The following is a 17,705-nucleotide window of genomic DNA, read 5'->3' on the forward strand; positions in this document are numbered from 1 at the left end:
AACGTGACACTATCTTTTATTTAAAACCATGATTATACCTAGGAAATTATTAATATGAAATTTGAGTGGGGTCAATACACTAATAATTATGAAATTATGAGTACTGTAAAGATTATAAACAAATTATTAGTTCTAAGCGGCATTGTGTTAAGTCTAGAGTCTAGACTCCCCTGCAATTTAGAGTTGAGAACGAATTTGCTCACCATATTTAGTGAGCAGTGAATATACATTACTACAGCAACATGTTTTTCATGAGTCTGATTGAATTTAATCACCGCACAAAATTCAGAAACTAAATTCAACGACTTAAATATATTGACATGCTACTTAATTTAACGGCATAAATTTGGTGATAATGCTCACCGCAAATTAATGATGGTGAGCAATTTTATTGTGTTTTGGATTTAGTAAGAGAAGTGTTAAGGGCACGTAACTCTCTACAGACTCTTTGTCAGACTAGGATTCTCTTTCATTCTCTTTCCATCCTCTTCCATCCTCTATTCTCACATTTTCTATTTTGTCTTTCTATTTCTATAAAAAATTAATATCAGATGTTGACGTAGCTTAACTGTGATTATTCAAATAAGATTAGAGGAAAAAAAGAGGGGAGTGAATCCTACTTCCTTTTTGTCAACTCATGCTTTTGGCATAATATTTTATAATTTTGGCACATAAATTAACGTCAAACTGTGTGGTGGTAGAGAGTCCACAAAAAATCTTACTTTTGAGAGAATTTCCTTAACATTCCTCTGCTAAGTGTTATACAATTCTTATCTCCACACTCTCACATCTAATGTATTTTAAATAATTGGGGTTTTTGAACTTTAATCCTTGAAGAAGATTAAAATTCAATAAAACTTGGTGTTAGATTACATATTAATTTTAATCCTATAATGTGTACTTAATTCGAACTTATATTATATTTTTGTTTTAATATTTAATATGACACACCCCGATCCTAGAATCAAGACGTGCTGGCCGTCACGTGAGCGTGACGTAGCCAAAAGTGCGACACGGAAGCAAGATATAACAGAAATATGAAGGAATTTAAAACAACCACTAGCAGAATAACCTACTAGCATACAAGAGAGAGTTATAGAGTAAAACACACGAATTCAGAGCGTAGGTATCAAGTGCAGTCAAGTAGGACCATAATTAAAAGTGCAACACCCGCAGGTGAGTCCTACATGCAGTACGTCTGTCAGAATGCCGAAAAAGACCTCGAGAGCCACCAACTGCTAACTAGAACCTGGAGGGGCGCAAAACAAAGATGAGTGGGTCAGTAAAACCAAAGATTTTCCAAAAACATTTCATTTAAAACGTTTCTAACCCCTCACCGTAAAACCTGTATACTTTCCCAGAAAAATAGTATATAAACATACATATACATATATCATCAAAACTTCGCTCACCATCTATCAACATAACATCTCAAAAAGAATATGCCATGCCATGCCAAAATATAATATGAATGCATCAATATAAATCAGGTGAAATAATAAATCAACCGGAGACCCTATAGTGGTCCTGTACAGCTGATTCTATAGCTCAATATCCCATCCAGCCGGAGTCACCAACTGTGACCTGTACGGCCGTGCCGGAGTCACCAACTATGACCTGTACGGCACTACACTGCACATAAGTCGGAACTACCTATAGTAGTCTGTACGACTAAGATGGTGAAATAATACGCTCTAGTGCTTCTCTCATCAATCATCTGTGCACATAATCTAAAGTCACCCACCAGTCGGAACCACCTCTAGTGGTCTGTACGACATCCACCTACTTGGATCCAAGGCGAGCGTGCGGTGTGGTGAATACTATAAGCACTAATACCAAAGGTGCAGTTTATGAGCTCACAACGCAATCACATCATCATTCATTCCTATAAACCATATAAACTCACTTGATACTCACCTGTGCGTCCACGACACCAATTCACACATATATATGCATCAATTATCAATTCATAACTCATAATATGCATGCATGGCATTTTAGAAATATAATTTCATTTAATTTTGATTTCTGGGAAAAATAGATAGCATATAGGTAAATACAGAAAAATACTGCCCACTCACTGGTAAGTCGATGGGTCGTAACCCCCGTGACGTCCTTGGATGCGCTCGTCCTCGGGATAGGTGTCACCTATATGCGAAACAACTATAAAAACGTTAATTTAAACACATAACCAACAATTCGAAATAACTTCTCATACGGTGCTCAATTTGGGTATATGAATATACCATATCGACCTACTCGACGTCATGGACGTCGAGAAATTTTTAGAAAAATTTTTAGGCTTGCCACGCGCCCTCACGCGCCGTGGGTGGCACGGGCCTACGCGCCCCCACGCGCACCATCTTCCTCAGCCAGTCGCCGGACTGGTTTTTCCGGTGGTCGGATTCCGGCGAGTTTTAAAAATGCTTGTTCTCCTTCGTTTCTCAACCGATTTCTTTGAATTTTATATCAATTTGAAGCCCTCAACATGTAGAATCACGATGGACTAGTTTCAAGGTCTAAAATTCACTAGATTTTACCTGGGGAAGCACGATAATTCGGAAATTTTGATAACCTCCGTTCTCGGTCTTCCGACGTCCAAATATCACCAACGAAGTACCCCGAAGCTCGTGAGGATGTCCTTAAGCTCACTGTGAGCTTGAAATTCCCTGAAATGCAAGATTTCACGTGTGCATGAACAGTGCACATTTTCGGGGTTAGGGTTTCACGACAATTCCGAGGGTTTCACTTCCTAAAACTGGTACCAATCAACTCAGAACATCAAGAGGGTGAAGAATCATACCTTATTTGCTTCGATCCACAAAGTTTTGGAGGGTTTTGGTGTTGTCCGTACGTTTATGGGTGAGAGAGAGTGAGAAAGTTGTGAGGGAGGAGAGAGAGAGAGAGGCACAGGGAAGAGAGGGATAAAAGGAAGTGTGTGTGGTCCATTTCCATCCATTTAATCCCTAACCACACAATATTTTACAAACCAATAATTTTAATCCAAAACTTATATAAAGTTAATCCAAATAACGTCACACACACATACCTTAATACCCGCTAAGGGTAAATCCGTCATTTCACGTCCCCAATAATATAAAGTCCCGGAACGGGCTGTGACAATCTCCTCTCCTTATAGAATTTCGTCCCCGAAATTCCCACAACCAAATAAACCACTTAATACCCATAGAATAACCTTGGGTACATCTCTCTCATTCGATCTTCTGGCTCCCAGGTAGCTTCTTCTACGGAATGGTTCCTCCACAACACCTTCACCAAGCTCACCGTCTTGTTCCTTAGAACCTTATCTTTCCAATCCAAGATAGTGACTGGTTCCTCATCATACGTCAAATCCGGATTAATCTCTAGCGGTTGATGAGGGATCACATGAAAAGGATCAGAAATATAATGTCGAAGCATAGAGACGTGGAACACATTATGAACCTTAGATAACTCCGGAGGCAACTCCAACCGGTAGGCAACTTCACCAATTATTTCAGTGATCTCATAGGGTCCTATGTACCTAGGACTTAACTTTCCTCTTTTCCCAAATCGTACCACACCTCTCCAAGGTGACAATTTCAAAAATACCCAATCACCCACATCATACACTCGATCAGTAGTATGTCAATCCGCTAAACTCTTCTGTCGATCATGGGCTGCTTTCAGGTTGGACTTAATCACCTGAATATTTTGAGTGGTCTCATCCACAATCTCTGGGCCTTCTAACACTCTTTCACCAACCTCAGACTAACACAATGGCGTACAACACGCCCTACCATAAAGTGCCTCAAATGGTGACATCCCAATGCTCGAATGGAAACTATTATTGTAGGCAAATTCCATCAAGTCTAGGCGATCATGCCAGGAATCACCAAACTGTAACACTGAATATCTCAACATATCCTCCAACGTCTGAATAGTCTTATCTGATTGCCCATCAGTTTGAGGATGATAAGCAGTGCTGTAAAGCAAATTCGTACCAAGAGCTTCCTGAAAAGCTACCCAAAATTTAAAAGTAAATCTTGGGTCTCGATCAGAAATAATATTCACTGGAACTCCATGATACTTCAGAATCTTCGTGATAAACAACTTAGCCAATTTATTTAGAGGATACTTTTCCCTCACTGGAATGAAGTGCGCTGTGGTAAGTCGATCCACAATCACCCGAACACCATCGAATCCATTTCGTGTACGAGGAAGCTTATACACGAAATCCATAGTTATATTTTCCTATTTCCACTGGGGAACGGGAAGTGGCTGCATTCGCCCAAAAGGCTTCTTCCTTTCTGCTTTGACTTGCTGGCAAATAATACATCTACTTACATAATCTGCAATTTCCCTTTTCATACCCGGCCAATAATAAAATGGTCGAATGGTATGATACATCTTAGTTCCTCCTGGGTGCATTGTATAAGCTGAACAATGCGCTTCATCCAAAATTTCCTTCTTTAATTCCTCATTATTCGGAACATACATTCTGTTCTCCTGCATAAGCATGCCATCTGATTCTCGAATCCTGAGGTCTTTCTTTTTCCCTTCATTTCTTAATTGAACCATTTCTTGAATTTCCTCATCCACCATCTGAGCTTCGAGTATACGATCCACCAAAATTGGCCTGACTTGAAAACTAGCAAGAAAAGCTTCGCTTCGATCTTCCAACTCCAACTTTATTCCCGTTGCCCTCAGTTCAGCAAGAAGATGAACACGGCAAGCATATAAAACATTGAGTCTACCTTGAGGTTTCCTACTCAATGCATCAGCTACCACATTAGCACGACCCGGATGATACTCAATAGCGCAGTCATAATCACTTAATAATTCCATCCATCTTCGCTGACGAAGATTAAGATCATGTTGAGTAAATAGATACTAGAGACTCTTGTGATCTGTGAAGATCTTACACTTCTCACCATATAAATAATGTCTCCAAATCTTCAAAGCAAAGACAATGGCTGCCAATTCAAAATCGTGAGTAGGATAATTCCTTTCATGATTCTTCAACTGTCGAGAAGCATAGGCAATCACTCTATTATGCTGCATCAAAACACATCCCAAACCATTCAAGGAAGCATCACTGTAATTCTCAAAATTACAGCTATCATCAAGGAGTACCAATACTGGAGCATGAGTGAGGCAATATTTCAATTGCTGGAAACTCCACTCACAATTCTCATCCCACTCGAATTTAACATCTTTTCTGGTCAACTTCGTTAACGGAAAAGCAATCATAGAAAAATCCTGAACAAACCGTCGATAATAACTTGCCAAACCAAGAAAACTTCGTACCTCAGTGACAGTTCGAGGTTGTTCCCAATTCTCCACTGCTGCTATCTTTTGAAGATCTACTTGAATTCCTTGTGCTGATACAACATGCCCCAAAAATGCCACTTCAGTCAACCAAAACTGACATTTACTGAACTTAGCATACAACTGATGTTCCCTCAATTTCTTTAATACCAAGTTAAGATGTCGGATATGATCCGCCTTAGACTTAGAGTATACCAGAATATCATCAATAAAAACAATGACAAATTTATCAAGATATTGCTGGAATACCTCGTTCATTAACCTCATGAAAGCTGCAGGTGCATTAGTCAACCCAAATGGCATAACCAGAAATTCATAATGTCCGTAACAGGTTCGGAAAGCCGTCTTAGGTACATCTTCATCTTTAATCTTCAACTGATAATAACCAGATCTTAAATCAATCTTAGAAAATACACACGCACCTTTCAGCTGATCAAACAAATCATCGATGCGAGGCAATGGATAACGGTTTTTAATCGTTACCCGGTTCAATTGCCTATAATCAATGCATAATCTCAGAGTTCCATCTTTCTTTCTCACAAATAATACTGGAGCTCCCCAAGGTGACGAACTAAGTTGAATGAAACCTTTATCAAGTAATTCTTACAATTGAATTTTCAATTCTCTCAACTCAGCTGGAGCCATTCTATAAGGAGTTAGAGATATAGGGTCAGTACCTGGAATCTGTCTGGAGGCAACCCTGGCAAATCATTAGGAAATACATCAGGATAATGCCTGACCACACCAACTTCTTCTACACTGCTAGGAACAACATCATTTAACACCACATGTGCTAAATATCCTTGGCAACCCTTCAATAATAACTTCCTTGCTCTTATGGCAGAAATAACACCATGTCTCACCCCACTTCTTTCGCCCACAAAAGTAACCTCGGGTAGTCCAGGGCGATAAAAAGTAACTGATTTCCCATAACAATCAATATGGGCACGATTATAATGCAACCAATCTGCTCCGAGAATCACATCAAAATCCACAATATCTAACAGAATAAGATCAGCTGGCATAACTACGCCCTCTACCATCACTGGACACCCAAGATACACACTATCAACATAACACTTATCTCCTCTAGGCATGGAAAACTCTAAATCAAATCCTAGAGGTGAAGGGTGGGGTTGAGTCATTTGAGCAAACGTATGAGAAATCACAGAATGCGTAGCACCACAATCAATCAAAACTCTAGCAAAATGACCAAGAACATTTAACGTACCCATGATCAAATCTGGATGGTTCTGAGCATCTTGCAGTGAAATGTGATTAACACGCCCCTGAGCTTGCTGTCGTCCACCACGACCTCTGATGCCTTGATTACCTCGCCCTTGAGAAGTACGTCCCTGGCCTGACTGATTGGACTGTCTAGATGATCCTGCACCACCAGCAGCAACTTCTCCCTGACGGGGCTGGCCTCCCTGATGCCACTGAAATCCACCAGCTGGCATGGAAGAATAAGAAGAATAACCCCCAAGGTCCTGGGAATACCCCGTCTGAGAATAAGGCTCCTGGGGATACTGATAAGGTCATGAAGCATAAAGAGCAGCATCCCCTGGTAGTGGTAAGCACCACCACGACCTGACTGGCCATAACTGCCCGGTCCAAAGCTCTGCTGAATCAGCGCTGAAGGTGGCATAGTGGTCTGCTGAGGTCTCTGTTGACCTTGGGGACAGTGAGAAGCCCGATGTCCCTTTTGCCCACAAGTATAACAAGCACCACCACCTCTCCTGCACTCACAATGATGACGAAAATTACAACGGCGGCACCACGGAGCACCAAAACCACCAGCACCACCGGAATCCCTCTGCTTCTGAAATCTGGGTCCGCCAGAAAATCTTCTACCACCTCTCCTCGGGCCAGTAATACTATATCCTCCACTAGAAGAACTCGAACTCGCTCCACTCTTCTTAAAATTCTGTGTCTTGCGAGGTCCCGGAATGGAGATACCCTTACCTTTATCATCCTTCTTCTGACCATCATTCTTGTCCTCGTCATCCTCACTGTCACTGGGAAGATTATCGAAGTCCTCAATCCTAACCAAAATCTCGAAAAACTCATGATAATCGGCGCAGGGAAGTGCACTGGCAAAAGTCCGCCATTTTCTCTTAGTTCCCAACTTGAAACGTCGAAGCATCTCTACCTGATTACCAGCTGTATCAGGGTCATAACGAGAAAAATTAGTAAACTTTCTGTAGTACTCATGTGCTGACATATTCCTTTGTTTCAATCGAGTAAACTCTTGCTTTTTACGATCGATGTATTCTTGAGGGACAAATCTCTTCATAAAGTTCTCTTTGAATACTTTCCAGTCAGCAGCCGTCTCAGGTGACGTGTACCTAGTCTGATTTTCCCACCAAGCTGCTGGCTCTCGACCCAAAAACCAGGTAGTGGTCTCAACCCACCTATCAGCAGGAAAATTCCCCTGACTTTGCATCACCTGAAACGTCTTCTCAATATGGTCTAGCCATTTCTCTGCCCCCTCGTGACCTTCATAACCCATAAAACGATCCAATTTCAAATTGTACATAGTCTCCAGGGGTGTCCTCTGAGGAGGGGGAGGAGGACGAATTGCATTCTGTAAAGCCTGGGCCATTGCTTCCCCTAACTGAGTAATATCAGGGAAATTAGGTTCAGAAGTACGGCGGGATTCCCTACGTTCCCTACGAGACGGCATAATTCTGACAGAAAACATCAAAAGATCATTAGAGCATTAACAATTATACAGGACTGCAACCTAGGCTCTGATACCAAACTGACACACCCCGATCCTAGAATCAAGGCGTGCTGGCCGTCACGTGAGCGTGACGTAGCCAAAAGTGCGACACGGAAGCAAGATATAACAGAAATATGAAGGAATTTAAAACAACCACTAGCAGAATAACCTACTAGCATACAAGAGAGAGTTATAGAGTAAAACACACGAATTCAGAGCGTAGGTATCAAGTGCAGTCAAGTAGGACCATAATTAAAAGTGCAACACCCGCAGGTGAGTCCTACATGCAGTACGTCTGTCAGAATGCCGAAAAAGACCTCGAGAGCCACCAACTGCTAACTAGAACCTGGAGGGGCGCAAAACAAAGATGAGTGGGTCAGTAAAACCAAAGATTTTCCAAAAACATTTCATTTAAAACGTTTCTAACCCCTCACCGTAAAACCTGTATACTTTCCCAGAAAAATAGTATATAAACGTACATATACATATATCATCAAAACTTCGCTCACCATCTATCAACATAACATCTCAAAAAGAATATGCCATGCCATGCCAAAATATAATATGAATGCATCAATATAAATCAGGTGAAATAATAAATCAACCGGAGACCCTATAGTGGTCCTGTACGGCTGATTCTATAGCTCAATATCCCATCCAGCCGAAGTCACCAATTGTGACATGTATGGCCGTGCCGGAGTCACCAACTATGACCTGTACGGCACTACACTGCACATAAGTCGGAACTACCTATAGTAGTCTGTACGACTAAGATGGTGAAATAATACGCTCTAGTGCTTCTCTCATCAATCATCTGTGCACATAATCTAAAGTCACCCACCAGTCGGAACCCCTCTAATGGTCTGTACGACTGGTATGTCGGAACCACCTCTAGTGGTTTGTACGACATCCACCTACTTGGATCCAAGGCGAGCGTGCGGTGTGGTGAATACTATAAGCACTAATACCAAAGGTGCAGTTTATGAGCTCACAACGCAATCACATCATCATTCATTCCTATAAACCATATAAACTCACTTGATACTCACCTATGCGTCCACGGCACCAATTCACACATATATATGCATCAATTATCAATTCATAACTCATAATATGCATGCATGGCATTTTAGAAATATAATTTCATTTAATTTTGATTTCTGGGAAAAATAGATAACATATAGGTAAATACAGAAAAATACTGCCCACTCACTGGTAAGTCGATGGGTCGTAACTCCCGTGACGTCCCTGGATGCGCTCGTCCTCGGGATAGGTGTCACCTATATGCGAAACAACTATAAAAACGTTAATTTAAACACATAACCAACAATTCGAAATAACTTCTCATACGGTGCTCAATTTGGGTATATGAATATACCACATCGACCTACTCGACGTCACGGACGTCGAGAAATTTTTAGAAAAATTTTTAGGCTTGCCACGCGCCCTCACGCGCCGTGGGTGGCACGGGCCTACGCGCCCCCACGCACACCATCTTCCTCAGCCAGTCGTCGGACTGGTTTTTCCGGTGGCCGGATTCCGGCGAGTTTTAAAAATGCTTGTTCTCCTTCGTTTCTCAACCGATTTCTTTGAATTTTATATCAATTTGAGGCCCTCAACATGTAGAATCACGATGAACTAGTTTCAAGGTCTAAAATTCACTAGATTTTACCTGGGGAAGCACGATAGTTCGGAAATTTTGAGAACCTCCGTTCTCGGTCCTCCGACGTCCAAATATCACCAACGAAGTACCCCGAAGCTCGTGAGGATGTCCTTAAGCTCACTGTGAGCTTGAAATCCCCTGAAATGCAAGATTTCACGTGTGCATGAACAGTGCACATTTTCGGGGTTAAGGTTTCACGACGATTCCGAGGGTTTCACTTCCTAAAACTGGTACCAATCAACTCAGAACATCAAAAGGGTGAAGAATCATACCTTATTTGCTTCGATCCACAAAGTTTTGGAGGGTTTTGGTGTTGTCCGTACGTTTATGGGTGAGAGAGAGTGAGAAAGTCGTGAGGGAAGAGAGAGAGAGAGGCACGGGGAAGAGAGGGAGAAAAGGAAGTGTGTGTGGTCCATTTCCATCCATTTAATCCCTAACCACACAATATTTTACAAACCAATAATTTTAATCCAAAACTTATATAAAGTTAATCCAAATAACGTCACACACACATACCTTAATACCCGCTAAGGGTAAATCCGTCATTTCACGTCCCCAATAATATAAAGTCCCGGAATGGGCTGTGACATAATAGATATCTTATTTAATGTCAGTACATTAAAATTAAAATTATTTATTATTATACACATTTTAATTCATTATATTTATTTTACTTCCTCTAATTAGTGTACCTCTGTATTATAATATATTTTACTAAGTTAGTGTACCGAAATGTCTGTACCTAAATATATTGTAGTGAATTAGTGGCACATAAGAAAATATGCAAAAACATAAGTGTACCAAAAAATTCCGTATCTAAATATATGATACTAAACTAGTGTACCGAAATGTCGGTACCAAAATATATTATAATAAACTAGTGTACCGAAATGTTCGTACCTAAACATATTATACTAACGTAGGGTACTGAAATGTTAATACCTAAATATATTGTAATGAATTAGTGGCACATAAGAAAATATGCAAAAACATGTGTACCGAAAAATCTTTATGAAAATATTTTCTTATATAAGATACTTACTATAATGAGAATTAAAATTTATAATATTTTCATAAAATTTAATTTATGAACACCATAAAATTATAAATAAAAAAGAGAGACATTTAATATGCTGGCATTAAATAAAGTCTAGGGACTAAAATCAATTTTTAATATTGCATAAGACATTTTTCTAAACTTCATCTTATTTAAGGATTAAAATCTAGTTTAGAAAATAGGTTCCAACAAGGTTTTAATCAAAGAGTATTCGTAGCTAGAAATCGCATTCAAAGTCTCCCTAAAAAAAATGAATGACAAAAGATTACAAAAAGTATGTAAAAGATAAAAATAAGTGTGTAAATAACTATTTTGAGTAATTATTTCCTCGGTTATATTGTTTGGAATGAAGGAAGGCAAAGAAGATGATTCCAACTTGTCTATTTATATGCATGCACATTGTCAAAATGCACATATATTTTACATGCATGGTCAAAATGCACGCATTGTCATTAAAGAAACAAGAAGAAAACGTACAGAGATTTAAAAAAAAAAAGAATTTTAACGAAAAATTCGCGGTACTGTTTATTTTAATAAAAAATTATATTTTTACATTAAAAATTCAAATCTGGTACTATTTATTTTACCTTTTATTTGATTCTTATTGTTAAAATTCAAAGTTTTCAAACTTTTTTCATTAGTTTTTCTTTTAAAAAAAAAAACTAATGAAAAGGGCTTGAAAATTTTGAGTTTTAACGATAAGGACAAAATAAAGGGTAAAGTGAATAGTACCATGTTTGATTTTTTAATATTAAAATATGATTTTTCGTTAAAATGAACAGTACCGTGTGCTTTTCGTTAAAACTCTCTAAAAAAAAAGGTTTGAACTTTGAAGAAGTTCGAAAGAAGACAAAAAGACAAGAGCGAAAGGGTTGGATTTTCCCAAGATCCTTTACTTTCACATTGAATTATTTAGCAGTCCTTTCTTTAAAATTACTCCTTTGTCCTCTTCTTCTTCCACCCATTTCTTGAAAAAGCTGAATGCGCCACTATCACTCTCTCACTCGTCTTTAATTCAAACTTCGAACTTCAACACCTCTCTCTCTCTTTCTCTCTCTCTCTCTCTCTCTCTCTAGGTTGATGGCTCTTCTGGGCACAGTTTTTACCTCCTAGTCTTTCATGTTTCAAAAAAAGTTGTCACTTTTAACACCAAAACCCAACTTGTGGAGCTCAAAAAACCATCCTTTACCATTTTCTAGCAAATAGGTTATTTTCTGTAGTCCCCAATATTCAAAAGGAGAGGTCTTTCGTGGAGTTCTTCTTCCATTTCAGATGCTACTCAGATCACAAAAGAGAGTGTTAGTGTTAGCTCAGCAACTGCCATTGTTTTGCTGGAATCTGCAAGGTGAAAATTATGTTTCTTTTGCCCATTAATAACTAGTATTTTCTCGATATATATGATTTTTTTTTTTGCATTTTTATTTGATGTTGTTCTTTTACCTTTACTGTCACATTTTGTGTCAGTGGGGTGTTTAATTGTTAGCTGATTTCTTAGTGACTATCTAAAATTTCCTTACAATTTTGAGATCTTACGACTCACAACTTTCTTCCCTTATTGTTCAAGGATCTGTGTCTTGGCATTTTTTTTGTCTTATTTTGGAAGTGTGAGGTACACTTTCTTGAGTTTTTTACTTCCCTTCGGAATTTCGGACCCTCCAGAAAATGTAAAATTATTATTGAAAAAAGGAGTGTAGTTTGGTTAAAACATGCAGTGTCTGCATGTTTAAGATTCTGAAAATCCTTGATGGTTTGTATGCTTCAATCTTATGCTGATAGGTAGGAAATTTACATTCTTCAACTACTATTAACTCTAAGCAATACGACATTAGCTAGTCATGGTTGGTTATTGCTTGATACAATCTTGTAATATGATAATGAACATCATAGTACACATGAGTTTTCAACTTTCGAGCACATTTTATGATCTTTGTCAGGGGAACAAAAGAAAAGTGGATGCAATTTTTGAGCCAAAAATGCCAAGTGACAATATTGCCACTGCAACGTTTCAACCCCAAGAAATAGTTTGAGCTTTTAGGTTGAAAAATATGCCTGCATTTGATAATGTGGGGAAAGAGAGACTTTTAAGAATGCTTTTGCACTGTCCCAGAAGCATACTAGCAGAGATATGCAGTCCTTGAGGAACATGGGGTTTTGTAAAAGTGAGATTAAGCCTTGAGTTATGTAACCACTCAAATGCATTGCAGTTTTTTTTTCTCTCTAGGACCATTTGGTGTGTAAATCTGCAATCACATTTATCTTCTGATGAGCAGATAGTACCCGAAGATGGAAACATGTCGCATGTTTAGCACATCATTTTTGCAGATGTGTTCATCTGTGCTTGTAGACTATGCTGCCTCTTATGCTTAGCAAGGGATATTTGAATGTCATTGCCCCAGTATGTTTAGGCATTGATATGCAAGAGCATGGAGTTTTTAATCTGTAGTACAACATTATATTTCAAATACCATTCTTATGTTACTATCTTAGTTATGTGTTTTATTCTAACTACGTTTTTTTCTTATGATCACAACTTAGCAGAACACAAGCCTTCGACTTACTAGTCCTTATCTCTTTTCTCCAGCCAATCTTCTAAGCGCAACAGATGCTGCGATCAAGGTTAGAGGATGCTATTTATCTGTGATCTGGGTTTGACTTTTGTGTATGTGTTTATGTATATTCCTTAATCTTGTGGATTCAGTGTAAATCTAAAGATAAAGGTTATGTTATGCAGTAGATTTTTTGTCCTTCTTAACCTTGATGGTCTGATGGTTTTCATTTTTGAGTACATTATGGTTCGTAGTTATGCAGCATAACTTGACAACAGAACCAATCAAAATTATAAATGTGATCTGTATTCTGTGTCTAGAAGGTTCTTTTGCTTATCAGGCCATTATTTGAGCTCTAGTGGTTTATACATGCCCTAAGCTTTACCCTGAGAGATGCGATTACATATAAAAATGGAATAAATATCTGACAGAAAATTCTTGTCTTGATTTTGAGGAATAGGGGCTCTGAAATGGTTCAAAGGCCGTCTCCTCGAGGCTCACATCAACTCAGGACATCAAGCTCTGATTCAGATCCACTCCATCATCGACCAATAACTGACCGAAGTCCAAAGGTAGGAGTGGATCGCCGTTCCCCAAGAGGTACACAATCTGATCCACTAAACCAAAAGAAAATTGGAACCCGCCTTGCTGATTTGGAATCTCAGCTTGGGCAAGCACAAGAAGAGCTAAAGATACTGAAAGAGCAGTTGGCTTCAGCCGAGGCTGCAAAGAAAGAAGCACAAGAGAAACTGGAAAAGAAAATTAAGAAACGAGTTGTGACTTCTGAGCCAGCGAAGATCCATAAAACGCATCCTACATTGGAATTTCAAGATTCTAACAAAACGGACTGTTGTTCCTCTGATGAAGTTCCAGTTGACATCCAAAAGGAAACTGATGTTTTTGAAGTCCCAGTAGAAAAAGTTACAGTTGAGCCGAAGGTTGAATCTAGTGAGACTGATCAGGTTGAAGATGAAACCAAACAAGTTGATAAATCAGATGAACCAACATCGATTTTGGAAGCAGAAAAACTTTCAGCCTTACGTGACCTAGCTTTGAAGAATGATGAGATAAACATGCTAAGAGCTGAGTTGGAAGAGAAGGCAAAGCAGTTAGAAGTGTCTGGTGAAGAAAGTCAGGGTGTAAAGAATCAGCTAAACGAAGCGGCATTAAATATTTTAGCTGCCCAAGAAAAGGAAAAGGAAATGTCCTTGAAGTTAAGTCAGCTTGAAGAAGAGCTGGAAGTAAGTAAGGGAAATGCAGGTCAGTTGAACGAGAAGCTGCAAGCAACGGAAAGAGCAAAGGAAGCACTGGAAGCGGAGATGAAGAAGATGAGAGTGCAGACAGAGCAGTGGAGAAAGGCAGCAGATGCTGCTGCTGCTGTACTTGCCGGGGGTGTGGAGATGAATGGTAGAGTAATTGAGCCATCAACTGGTGGCTACACGGGCTTTGTGGGGTCACCAGCTGATGACTTGGACGATGGATTCGGTAGTGGTAAAAGAAAGGGCTCCGGCAAAAAAATGTTCGGTGACTTGTGGAAAAAGAAAGGCCAGAGATAGGGTTCTTTTTTTTTTTGTATCTCTCGCCCACACTTGTGTTTAACTTTGAAAATCTGTTTTTCCGTTGATGTTGAAAATTTGTTTTTCCGTTGATGTGTGATAGTGGCAAAACAGTTTCTTACTGTTTCAGATTCGGTAGGCAGTGCGTTTTGGATACGCCGTCGTAGTAGGCATTGTTTTCCTAGTAATTTCAGAGTCTTGTAGAATTGTTTAAACGATCTCGACATGTTTTATTTCAGTTTATGAGTAGGGCTTTAGTGACCTTCTCTAATAATATTTTTGTGTTGCAACTTGCCTTACCTGAATGCAGTTTTTGGGTTCTCCCACATTATATTGTGATACTTTTATCTTTTAATTTCCTATAATTCCTCGATGTAAACAATTCAATTGGGTCAAAAAAGCCCATCTTCTATGTTGTGTTGTCAGGTTATTTCATGTGATGCTAGACAGAGAAAATACTCTTTCGTTGAACATTACTAAATTTTTTTTATTTACGATATTATATACACTAAGAGGAGGAGGTGGACTTAGTTTCACAATAAGCTAGCAATAATGTGGTTCAAATTCGTCTTTGGCGAGAATCGAACATAAGACCTCTTACTTACAACCGAACATAAGACCTCATTTTAAATATTGAAAGCTTGTGTTTTCCCTTTTAGATGAGTTTACTTATCTCTTCACTTATTAAAACATAATTTCATTGTATGAACATTGTTGATGCACAAAATCAGCGAAGACTTTGGTACAACAGAAATTGTTAAGTTTGTGACCTTCGCTAGATTGCTTATGTCACTAGTGTGGATAAGTAAGTAAATGGATAGGGATAGGGAAGCAAACACAAGATGTACGTGGTTCACCCAAATTGGCTACGTCTACGGGGTAGAGGAGTTCTCATTAATTGTGAAGGGTTTACACAAGTACATAGGTTCAAGCTCTCCTCTAGTGGGTACTAGTGAATGATAAATATTGTGAGAGAATGATCTCTATTTATAGAAGAGAGTTTCTAGTTTCATTCTGACATTGACACGAGTCGTGTTGTGATTGGCTTCTGATGTTGACAAGTATTGCGCTATGATTGGCTTCTGATGTCAGCACGTGTCGCGCTGTGATTGGCATCCTAATTGGAAGGAAACTCTTCTGGGTCCTTAACTGTATAACGTTGACCGGTGCTCAGTAGTTTCGGGATTGGTCAAGTATGGTACAAACAGTGCTTTCCTAAGTTCCCAAGTGAGGGAAGCTCCTCGGTTGGGGACTTGCAAGATCCAAGCCATTGAGTAATCACGAAACTTCTAAGTACCGAAGTGTGGTATCATTTTTACTTGCCTTATCTGTCTCATATGTAGATGTGACATCTTCTCTAGAAGTCATTTTCCTCCATCCAGGGGGGTATCTTTAACCGATGAAGATGCACAAGGTAATGTATCAATTTCACTCAAAGCTTACTTGTAGTTTCGGGCTTGGTCAAGTGCGATACAAACCCTATAGTAGGAGTCCCCCAAGTCGCCGAGTTAGGAGATTTATCGAATGAGGTAACAGACAAGGTAAGCAATCAGACTTCCAAGTAAGCAACCTGGATCGGAGGTTCGACTTCGGCTTCCGGTTGATTGTTCTCCTTCTCCTTATGTCGTAAACAGGAACAAGGATAAGAAGAAGCAAATGGAGAAGAGATGATATGAGATACTTTTACTTTTGAAGAAGTAACTTTTCACAGGCTTATTCTTGAACTGGGCTGGAGGGTTTTCTGGTTTTCTCCAGAGTAAAAGGTCGACTCAAGAATTTGAGGGTCAAAACAAGTCCATCAAATCTAGAGTACGTTCGACCCAGAAGATATGTGATACTTTTGCTGTTGACAAAGTAGTGGATGTATAAGCACGTGTTCTGTTACGCTTGTCTCCACATGCTTCCTTGTATCCTTATCACTTGCCTTATCTGTTCTTCAGGCAGATGTGGTATCTTCTCTGGAAGCATAAGATGTTGAAGGTGAGTACTCGAGAGCAATGCCAGGTAAGTAATCAAGCAAGGAGTTCCAAGCAGTCAGTTCCTGACTGGAAGCTTGATTCCAAGTGTTGACTGATTGTTCTCTTCCTTCTTGTCTTGCAGGTAAGAATAAGGCCAAAGGAAAAGACAGGGAAAAAGCATGATATGGGATACTCTTACTTTTAACCCTGATGATATGAGATACTCTTGCTTTGGTGTGGCTTGTTTGCAGAGGTATTATCGGGAGGAAAAGAAACTGAGTATTTCGAGAGACTCTGCTGAGAGTGCCCTCTCGGATGTGAAGAAAAGTTAAGCATTTTTTTTTATTTGTAGGTCTGCCTGGCTGTGGAGGATGGAGGTCGACATATATAGGAGTCTCCCTAACAACAAGTAGTAGTGCTATTCCTTTACCCTTCTTGGTCATAGCAATGTAGTGGGGGCTGCAAGCTTCACGTGTTTTAACTTTGTCAGAGCACTTTGAAAAAGTGGTCTGTGGTATCTGGAAAGCTGACGTTGCATGTGAAGATTGCAGACAAGTTTTATCCAAGAAAATCTGGCTCTCGAAATTCAGAGAGCAGTGCCTCTTTGGTTTTCGAACAAACAATCATGTCGGGGATATGGCTCTCTAGATTCAGAGAATGGTGCCTCTTCAATTTTTGAGAAAGCAATCCTGTTGGGAGTCTGACTCTTAAGATTCAGATAGCAGTGTCTCTTTGATTTTTGAGAAAGTAATCCTGTTGGGAGTCTGGCTCTCGATATTCGGAGGGCGATGCCTCTTCGAGTTTTTAATACGTAATCATATTGGGAGTCTGGCTCTCGAGATTCGGAGGGCAGTGCCTCTTCGATTTTTAAGCACGTAATCCTGTTGGGA

The 17,705-nt window shown here is 39.4% G+C and overlaps 1 protein-coding gene across 2 annotated transcripts; it reads left to right on the plus strand.

Moving 5' to 3' along the window:
• The first annotated feature begins 11,694 nt into the window (after positions 1-11,694).
• Positions 11,695-15,156, plus strand: LOC103445743 (interactor of constitutive active ROPs 1-like). 2 transcript variants are annotated; one of them, XM_029110002.2, is made up of 4 exons: positions 11,758-12,100; positions 13,026-13,150; positions 13,294-13,371; positions 13,762-15,156. In XM_029110002.2, exons 3-4 carry the CDS (start codon positions 13,358-13,360, stop codon positions 14,855-14,857), a joined length of 1,110 nt encoding a protein of 369 aa, XP_028965835.1. In that variant the 5' UTR covers positions 11,758-12,100; positions 13,026-13,150; positions 13,294-13,357; the 3' UTR covers positions 14,858-15,156. The 2 variants fall into 2 exon arrangements, with proteins under 2 accessions (XP_008382988.2, XP_028965835.1); XM_008384766.4 differs by lacking the exon at positions 13,026-13,150 and having other exon boundaries at positions 11,695-12,100.
• Positions 15,157-17,705: the final 2,549 nt, after the last annotated feature.

Source organism: Malus domestica, chromosome 10 (assembly GCF_042453785.1).
Source record: "Malus domestica chromosome 10, GDT2T_hap1".
Lineage (NCBI taxonomy): Eukaryota > Viridiplantae > Streptophyta > Magnoliopsida > Rosales > Rosaceae > Malus > Malus domestica.